This window comes from Diaphorina citri, unplaced genomic scaffold, assembly GCF_000475195.1.
Source record: "Diaphorina citri unplaced genomic scaffold, Diaci psyllid genome assembly version 1.1 scaffold3909, whole genome shotgun sequence".
NCBI classification, from domain to species: domain Eukaryota; kingdom Metazoa; phylum Arthropoda; class Insecta; order Hemiptera; family Psyllidae; genus Diaphorina; species Diaphorina citri.
In genome coordinates this window covers 1-10,266 of record NW_007381308.1, presented here as the reverse complement: position 1 = coordinate 10,266, position 10,266 = coordinate 1, and the positions used below count along the sequence as shown (strand labels likewise).

The window sequence follows — 10,266 nt, the reverse complement described above, 5'->3', positions numbered from 1 at the left end:
GCAGTAGAAGTTTGTCGTAGGAATTTTACATTAAATTTATCAAAATAATAAAAATAATTAAAATGAAAATAAGTAAGTTATGAAAATTACTAGGTATATTAAATTTATCAAAATAATAAAAATAATTAAAATGAAAATAAGTAAGTTATGAAAATTACTAGGTATATTAAAAAAAAAAAAAAATGAAGGGCAAAAATGTTTTTGTGGAAATTTTCCTTGAGAAAAATACCTGTATCTATGTTATTATACAATAAGGGGGCAAACTTTAGAAGTTTATACGTGTATGTGTATGTATTAAATCTAAAGATTTTACCCATTAGTGAGAAAAAAAAACATTAAATCTAAAAACACCGAATACTATCTACTTAATATTTGTATGATGAATAATGATAAAAAGAATATAAGTGTTAAAATGTTCTTATATCAGAATAAAATTATTGAAAACAGGAAGATAAAAGAAAATGAAAATATAGGTAACTGTCTAGACAAACAATATTCGTGATATATTATGTTGACTTTTGATTCTATTAAGCTTCCTACTATTGACACAAAGTCAGAAGTAGGTCTGTATTTACTCTGATTGCAGTTCTTATATCAGAATAAAATTATTGAAAACAGGAAGATAAAAGAAAATGAAAATATAGGTAACTGTCTAGACAAACAATATTCGTGATGTATTATGTTGACTTTAGATTCTATTAAGCTTCCTACTATTGACACAAAGTCAGAAGTAGGTCTGTATTTACTCTGATTGCAATGATCAAAACTATTTAATCGTTGAAATAATCAGGAATATTATTTATGACAGATAACATTTTGATTTCCATTTTCTCTATTTTAAATAGTTTCATTCTCATTTAAGAACTTTTCATGTCCATATTATAGCTACTATTGTTTTAAATACTAGGGTAAAATAAATTTTATCTCTTTGACACATAAAATATACAGTATGATAAAGAAGTGAGAAATCTGTAGAACACTGAGGAATAAAATTACTGAGATTTGTATTCATGTGCCCAATAAGTTTGAGCATTCAATTGAAATTTGAAACGGATCATCACCAAAAGAATAATTAAAAAAAGGGATCAGATATTTCTGGTCCCAAGGATATAAACCCCAATTCTTCCTATACGACGTTTATGGGTTTATCTCACGGAAATGACGGAAAGTAGGTAAGCAATACCACACCAGGAGCTCAAGGCGCTCGTTTTCCCTTTGACAACTGTACCTGGCTCGAGTCTGCTGAGTCACGTTACGTATCGTCGATCCCTGTCGGCCGATGATTGCCCCCACCATGTCCGACTGTACTAGAATCCTGAGTGGGAAATCCGCATGGCGTGTAGAACTGCTAGTTACCCCTGAGTAGCCACCTGAGTAAATAGATAGATAATGGCGATTATTGGTTAGGTTTATATTAGACATCCTATGTATTAACATTAATTGCTTACAGTTTATATGTATACCCCAATACCTATTATCTGAATAGTAAGCAATTTTTTTCACCCCCAAGTTAAGCAAGGTCTTTTGTAAAGAATTGTTATCTCACGCTTTTACATATTATGAGTAGCCCAGTTCCAAAATATTACAAATCGAGATTTCGGTGCCAAAACTGGACATCTCGGAACTTTGACCTTAATATATCTAATTTTAATGCCATATTTTCCAGAAATACCAGAAACATGACACAGATTCCCTTAGATTTTAGCTTCAAGACCAAAACCATTAAAATCGGCTGCTTGTTTCAAAATGAGTATTCTTGTTTTCTCTAAAAAAAAGTTTACTTTTTGTGTCCACATTTGGAACTGGACAACTCATATGTATTATTCTCCCACCTGAGTATCCTCCAGCCGAGAGGGACCGATTGTTCCGCCTCCCTCCTCCTGATCTGCCCCCGCGCTCCATGTTTGATTTGCCTGGTGAGTTCACTGCTGAGCTGTCCACATCGGACGGACTGAAAGTGGAAGAAACAGAGATTAGAATGCTTTCGAACAGAGGCACTTTTGGTTGGTTAGCCAGCCTAGTTAGCTTGGTTGGTAGCGCGTCTCCCTAGTAAGCGCTAGGCGGGCGGGTTCGATTCCCGCTCGGGTGGATTTTATCTTGAAGGGATAATCTTCGTTCTCGCAACGGCTGCCTTTATCCCATCCTGTCTTCATTTTCTCGACTTCGATTTCGGTCTAAATACATTCATATTATGTGATATAGTTGGACAATGGTTCGGAAGTAGAGTAAGCATCGGAAGACACGAGTATTATTTCTTTAGAAAAATCAGTTTGAGTGATCCTCAAATTACAAATCACCCTGTATATGAACACATAAAATATGAGTGGACTTTGTCTGATAGTTAGACCCTGTATTGTGGATAAAACAAAGGGTCTGCGATAGAGAAAAATGTCTCCACAATTCTTGGGGAGGCAGGAAAAAAAAATAAAATCCCCCCAAATCCCCCCCAAAAAAAAAAAAAAAAAAAAAAAAAAAATATATAGGAATCTTTGTGAACACCGTAATGTGCAAAAGTACAGCTATGAATAAATTGTCGATTTCCAAGAATTGGAGGACTGTTAAAATAGATGAAATGACATTTTGGAGGTACAGCCAGAGAGAATGAAATTAGTGGATGTGCCAAAAATACCAAAACTTATACAAAATGAGATAAAGAAATGCAGGGAGACAGAAAGAAATATTTTTAGTGGATGTGCCAGAAATACCAAAACTTGTAAAATACAAAATGAGATAGAGAGATGAAGGGAGAGAGAAATATTTTTATTGGATGTGCTAAAAGTGCCTAATTTTCTCCCACCTCCTTTGATATGAAAATTTTCTCTATTACCTACATAAGATATATTTACGATGTTTGCACAAAATTAACTCGTTTAGACCTCAAATTTAGGCAAATATCAAGACCAAATTGGTAAACAATGTAAACATGCTTTTGTACCGATCTTTAAGGCCCCTCTCACATTGAACGCGTAGACGCGTGACTTTGAGTAGCGCGTAGTCGGCTTCAAAACCAAACCTATGAAAATGATAGAGAGTCTATAGAAGGTCTCTATCTTTTCATAAGGTTTGGTTTTTCAGCCGACTACGCGCTATTCAAAGTCGCGCGTTTACGCGTGCAGTGTAAGACCAGCCTAAAGATTTGTCTTCCCCCAAATTTAACACTCGTTTCTTTCCGTAGAGACCAACGTTCATATTGTAGGATCATTCTTCTCGGTGCAAGTAAGTTTGAGTTGATAGCAATATGTAGTATACATACGTACAGACTGAGGGCTAAAACCACTTTTTTTACTCAGGAGACCCTAAAGGGCTGTCCAAACATAGTCGACTAGCCGTCGATCGACTAGGTGAATCTATGTTATCGAGGCAGTGTGGACTTGGACTGTTCACATTACTTTTTAAATTAAAACCGTACCTAGTTATTATTTTGTGTGACTTATATTGTGACTTCAACCGATCACTCCCAGGTTAGGAGCCCAACTCTGTACGTCAAGTCTTTCATAATTTTCTTTAATTTCTTTCCGTTTTTCCAGAGGCAATTCAACCCCTCCTCCTTCTGATGCTTCTTCGAAAGAAGTTGATGAGAGCCAATCTGCAGATCATGGGAACAATGGGACGACACGCGAGGCAGAACAGCTCGTAGTCCCAGATACGAGGGAACAAGCCGAATCAACTTCGTATAAGTGAGTAGAAGGGACTTTTCAGTCTCATCTTGTGATTTTTCTAGTCTCATTTCATCGTTCCAACTTTGTATGAGTGAGTAAAGAGACTTTTCAGTCTAATTTGAGCAGATCATGGGAACAATGGGACGACACGCGAGGCAGAACAGCTCGTAGTCCCAGATACGAGGGAACAAGCCGAATCAACTTCGTATATGTGAGTAGAAAGGACTTTTCAGTGTCATCTTGTGATTTTTCTAGTCTCATTTCATCGTATTAACTTTGTATGACTGAGTAAATTGACTTTTCAGTCTAATTTGGGCTGAAAAAATTAGATATGGGTATTCTATGGACTTTTCAGTCTCATCATGGGACTTTTCAGACTCATTTCATCGTTCCAACTTTGTATGAGTGAGTAAAGAGACTTTTCAGTCTAATTTGGGCAGAATAAATTAGATATGGGTATTCTATGCAGGTACCTACCTACATTATAAATAATTAGATATATTCCTCAATGGCAAAGTGGCTGGCATTTCTCAGGCAATATTTTAGTAAGCAAAATCCATAACCTACATTATAAATAATTAGATATATTCCTCAATGGCAAAGTGGCTGGCATTTCTCAGGCAATATTTTAGTAAGCAAAATCCATAACATGGGAATTTCTTTTCTGAACGCCTCATGTATCATAAAATATGCAAATATACAAACTTCGAGGACGCCAAAAGACTAGCAAACTATCTACCTACATTTTAAGGAAAAAATATACCTTCAGTTATGAAAGGGTACGTCTACCATGCTTTTACTTGATGTCCTGAGGATAACATTTCACTTTGTAGACATTACCTATTTCATAAGGAATGTAAAGAAGGAAAAATTCCAAGTATTATATCACATCACAGTTATGTCACAAACCAACCTTTTATTTTTGTAACAGAAGAATGCGGGTACCTACCCTTAGAACAGGTAGTTCGCCACGTAACATAGAAAGTCTTGAAAAAGACCTTTGAAAAGGTATTCTACCTGACTCAAAAGATTACATGTTTACGTGCCATGTTGTAAAATGGTTACACTATTGCCGTCTCATTGACATTTCTTTTAGTTCTTATAAGGGTGAATCGCAGACCCTTTGTTTTATCCACAATACAGGGTCTATCAGACAAAGTCCACTCATATTTTATGTGTTCATATACAGGGTGATTTGTAATTTAAGGATCACTCAAACTGATTTTTCTAAAGAAATACCTAATACTCGTGTCTTCCGATGCTTACTCTACTTCCGAACCATTGTCCAACTATATCACATAATATGAATGTATTTAGACCGAAATCGAAGAGAAAATGAAGACAGGACAGGATAAAGGCAGCCGTTGCGAGAACGAAGATTATCCCTTCAAGATAAAATCCACCCCGGGCAGGAATCGAACCCGCCCGTCTAGCACTTACAAGGGAGACGCGCTACCAACCAAGCTAACTAGGCTGGCTAACCAACCAAAAGTGCCTCTGTTCGAAAGCATTCTAATCTCTGTTTCTTCCACTTTCAGTCCGTCCGATGTGGACAGCTCAGCAGTGAACTCACCAGGCAAATCAAACATGGAGCGCGGGGGCAGATCAGGAGGAGGGAGGCGGAATAACCGGTCCCTCTCGGCTGGAGGATACTCAGGTGGGAGAATAATACATATGAGTTGTCCAGTTCCAAAAGTGGACACAAAAAGTAAACTTTTTTTTAGAGAAAACAAGAAATTTCTTTAATGACAAATTCTCATTTTCTTTTTTTCAGTCCGCACAAAGACGTATTCGTTCCATGATTACACCTACCTCCACTACACCAGGAGGAGCTGAAAAGCCCATCCCACGTCAGCGATCAGACACTTCGTAAAGCATTCTCCAAACAAGAATAGAATTTCAACGATTTTATTTTGAGTAGGGAAACATTTCAATTATTAATTTAGGATAACGGTAAGGAAAGTACCTATGAGAGATCATCTGTCTAGCAGGCGTTCTCCTAATGAAAAGTGTTGACTTTGTATTGACCTAGGATCTGCCAGAAGAGTGATGTTAGTGTTTCATTCATTAGGAGTATTCCTCTGAGAGAGGCACAGCAGTTAGGAGAATATCCTGTGATACAGGCAACAGAGTCGAGTATGAAGATTGTTTCATTGCCTATATTAGGTGATGAAACGCTCCTCCTTTATGTTTTGTTATCGTCATATTAAATTCCAAGATTTGCGAGCAAGGAATGTCGATTATTGATCTCTGTGTTTGCAAAAAATCTACGCAAAGAGAAAATGAGCTGACTGAGAGTGTAAATAACACGTATCATAAAATATGCAAATATACAAACTTCGAGGACGCCAAAAGACTAGCAAACTATCTACCTACATTTTAAGGAAAAAATATACCTACAGTTATGAAAGGGTACGTCTACCATGCTTTTACTTGATGTCCTGAGGATAACATTTCACTTTGTAGACATTATTTCATATGGAATGTAAAGGAGGAAAAATTCCAAGTAATATATCACATCACAGTTATGTCACAAACCAACCTTTTATTTTTGTAACAGAAGAATGCGGGTACCTACCCTTAGAACAGGTAGTTCGCCACGTAACATAGAAAGTCTTGAAAAAGGTATTCTACCTGACTCAAAAGATTATATGTTTACGTGCCATGTTGTAAAATGGTTACACTATTGCCGTCTCATTGACATTTTTTTAGTTCTAAGGGTGAATTGTGGAGACATTTTTCTCTATCGCAGACCCTTTGTTTTATCCACAATACAGGGTCTAACTATCAGACAAAGTCCACTCATATTTTATGTGTTCATATACAGGGTGATTTGTAATTTGAGGATCACTCAAACTGATTTTTCTAAAGAAATAATACTCGTGTCTTCCGATGCTTACTCTACTTCCGAACCATTGTCCAACTATATCACATAATATGAATGTATTTAGACCGAAATCGAAGTCGAGAAAATGAAGACAGGATGGGATAAAGGCAGCCGTTGCGAGAACGAAGATTATCCCTTCAAGATAAAATCCACCCGAGCGGGAATCGAACCCGCCCGCCTAGCGCTTACTAGGGAGACGCGCTACCAACCAAGCTAACTAGGCTGGCTAACCAACCAAAAGTGCCTCTGTTCGAAAGCATTCTAATCTCTGTTTCTTCCACTTTCAGTCCGTCCGATGTGGACAGCTCAGCAGTGAACTCACCAGGCAAATCAAACATGGAGCGCGGGGGCAGATCAGGAGGAGGGAGGCGGAACAATCGGTCCCTCTCGGCTGGAGGATACTCAGGTGGGAGAATAATACATATGAGTTGTCCAGTTCCAAATGTGGACACAAAAAGTAAACTTTTTTTTAGAGAAAACAAGAATACTCATTTTGAAACAAGCAGCCGATTTTAATGGTTTTGGTCTTGAAGCTAAAATCTAAGGGAATCTGTGTCATGTTTCTGGTATTTCTGGAAAATATGGCATTAAAATTAGATATATTAAGGTCAAAGTTCCGAGATGTCCAGTTTTGGCACCGAAATCTCGATTTGTAATATTTTGGAACTGGGCTACTCATAATATGTAAAAGCGTGAGATAACAATTCTTTACAAAAGACCTTGCTTAACTTGGGGGTGAAAAAAATTGCTTACTATTCAGATAATAGGTATTGGGGTATACATATAAACTGTAAGCAATTAATGTTAATACATAGGATGTCTAATATAAACCTAACCAATAATCGCCATTATCTATCTATTTACTCAGGTGGCTACTCAGGGGTAACTAGCAGTTCTACACGCCATGCGGATTTCCCACTCAGGATTCTAGTACAGTCGGACATGGTGGGGGCAATCATCGGCCGACAGGGATCGACGATACGTAACGTGACACAGCAGACTCGAGCCAGGTACAGTTGTCAAAGGGAAAATGAGCGCCTTGAGCTCCTGGTGTGGTATTGCTTACCGTCATTTCCGTGAGATAAACCCATAAACGTCGTATAGGAAGAATTGGGGTTTATATCCTTGGGACCAGAAATATCTGATCCCTTTTATGCTATGAATGAATGAAAAAATAAACTTTTCTAAAACGAAATATACTTGGTAAATAAAATGAATTTAGAGGTATAGGAAAGATTGTGATTTAAATCCTTGGGACTGGATGGACGCCCAGAAATATCTGGGCTCTTTTGTGGTATTAAACTATTTGAAAAATATGGACGGGTCTAATATAAAATATGTACCTACTTCATAAATTTAGTCTTTTGTTTAAATTAGGTAGATACTAGATACCGTAAGTAATTCAGTTTAAGCTGTCTTTTTCTTTTTCCTATAAATCTATTAAATTTAAAAATAGCTACTTGTAAATTCTATGTAGAGCACGAGCCGATATATTTATAATGAATTTAGTTCGGACGTGCTCGAAGTAGATGATAAACCCTTTCCTAACAGTTTTTACTAATGTTAATATCCCTTCCTATTTTATGACTTTTATCATATTTACATACCTATGTCTAGAAAAATCAGAGACGATTTTACTCTGATTTAATTGCTAACACCAGATTTTATTATTTTCATTTACAGGGTAGACGTCCATAGGAAAGACAATATAGGCTCGTTAGAAAAAGCCATCACCATTTATGGAAATCCAGAAAACTGTACCAATGCGTGTAAAAAAATCCTAGAAGTTATGCAACAAGAGGCCAACAACACAAACAAGGGAGAGATTTGTTTGAAGATCTTGGCGCATAACAATCTCATAGGACGTATCATTGGGAAAGCAGGGAACACAATCAAGAAGATCATGCAAGACACAGACACCAAGATCACAGTGTCCAGTATAAACGATATCAATAGTTTCAATGTGGAAAGAATCATCACTGTGAAGGGAAGTATTGAAAACATGTCCAGAGCAGAAGCGCAGATCAGCGCGAGGCTAAAACAGAGTTATGAGAACGACATGCAAGTGATGAGTCCTCAGAATATGTTAGAATCATCACTGTGAAGGGAAGTATTGAAAACATGTCCAGAGCAGAAGCGCAGATCAGCGCGAGGCTAAAACAGAGTTATGAGAACGATATGCAAGTGATGAGTCCTCAGAATATGTTGTTCCCCGGTCTACATCCCATGGGAATGCTCTCCATGGGTTCTGGCTTAGCATATCCTGCAGGAAGACCACCCTCATATCAACAAGCTCCTCTCTATCCAGCTGGACCAGCACCTCCCACCTCCTATCCCCCTATTTACACCCCTGCCCCCTCCCTGGTGACACCGTTTAGCTCTTCACCCTCGGATGTTCAAGAAACCACGTACCTGTATATTCCCAATAGTACTGTGGGTGCTATTATAGGAACCAAGGGGTCGACCATACGAAACATGATCAGGTTTAGCGGTGCTAGTATTAAAATTGCTCCTCTCGAAGAAGACAGAAGCAATTCCTCAGTGCAACCAACCGATAGAAAAGTCACCATTGTCGGTACTGCCGAGTCTCAATGGAAGGTAAGACAGAACTTCTTGTACATATATGTATTTAGGAAAGCTGATCAATCAAATCTAGTCAAATACCCCGTCTAGTGAGTACCTAGGTATGTCATGCAGCCAATTTTCATTTCGAAAATGCTCGGACATGTTGAAAGTAATTTATCTGAAAGTGCATATTTTGTGTGGTCTCTACCATAAAACAGAGAATGCAAAAATGTAACGAATAAAAATATTTTGGTAATTATTGGTAAAAGGGAAACAATATGGATGTTTACCGTCAGTACAGGTAATACCTACAAATCTACGTAATAATTTAGTGTATAAATTTAATATTTTTCTCAGACAAAGTACCACAGTACCGATTCAATATCCTTTCATTACATACTCTTTAATATCAATTTTATATAAGGTACTTTGTCATACGCCTCCATCTATAAGAAAAAAAAGTACCTAATATCTACCTAACTTTGCACCTTGTGTATTTTTCGACGTCATATTAAATTCCAAGATTTGCGAGCAAGGAATGTCGATTATTGATCTCTGTGTTTGCAAAAAATCTACGCAAAGAGAAAATGAGGTGACTGAGAGTGTTATTTATATCCAGTAATTTGTAAACAACAGCTGCCAGGCATTTTATTTTCAGTCAAAGTAAAGGAGTCATGGTGGGATGTTAGGAAAGTGAATCAATTATTTATTTTCGTAAATTTATCACTGCCCAAATAATTCTAAAACAACCTCTTCTTCCTTAAAGCGATTTTCTGGATGCACCCTCTGATAAATTTTAGAAATATCAGGACCTACTTTAGAACCAAGTTTTTATTTGCTGTTCCTCCACTACACCAGGAGGAGCTGAAAAGCCCATCCCACGTCAGCGATCAGACACTTCGTAAAGCATTCTCCAAACAAGAATAGAATTCCAACGATTTTATTTTGAGTAGGGAAACAGTTCAATTATTAATTTAGGGTAACGGTAAGGAAAGTACCTATGAGAGATCATCTGTCAGGCGTTCTCCTAATGAAAAGTGTTGACTTTGTATTGACCTAGGATCTGCCAGAAGAGTAATGTTAGTGTTTCATTCATTAGGAGTATTCCTCTGAGAGAGGCACAGCAGTTAGGAGAATATCCTGTGATACAGGCAA

General features: G+C 37.3%; 2 protein-coding genes across 2 annotated transcripts; one reads left to right on the top strand and one right to left on the bottom strand.

Annotated features, from left to right (window-relative positions):
* Positions 1-1,110: 1,110 nt before the first annotated feature.
* Positions 1,111-2,257, bottom strand: LOC103520665 (insulin-like growth factor 2 mRNA-binding protein 1). The gene is made up of 2 exons (XM_008485766.3): positions 1,833-2,257; positions 1,111-1,370 (listed from the first exon to the last, which is right to left on the bottom strand). The coding sequence occupies exons 1-2, from the start codon at positions 1,900-1,902 to the stop codon at positions 1,138-1,140; spliced, it is 303 nt and encodes a 100-aa protein (XP_008483988.2). The 5' UTR covers positions 1,903-2,257; the 3' UTR covers positions 1,111-1,137.
* Positions 2,258-3,036: 779 nt separating this feature from the next.
* On the top strand, positions 3,037-9,218 carry LOC103520664 (insulin-like growth factor 2 mRNA-binding protein 1; the record flags this gene model as incomplete). The annotated part of the gene is made up of 6 exons (XM_026831695.1): positions 3,037-3,163; positions 3,510-3,677; positions 5,198-5,316; positions 7,415-7,556; positions 8,230-8,569; positions 8,689-9,218. Coding segments are annotated over exons 3-6 (1,082 nt in total), but the record flags the coding sequence as incomplete, so codon positions are not given.
* Between the last annotated feature and the right edge of the window lie 1,048 nt (positions 9,219-10,266).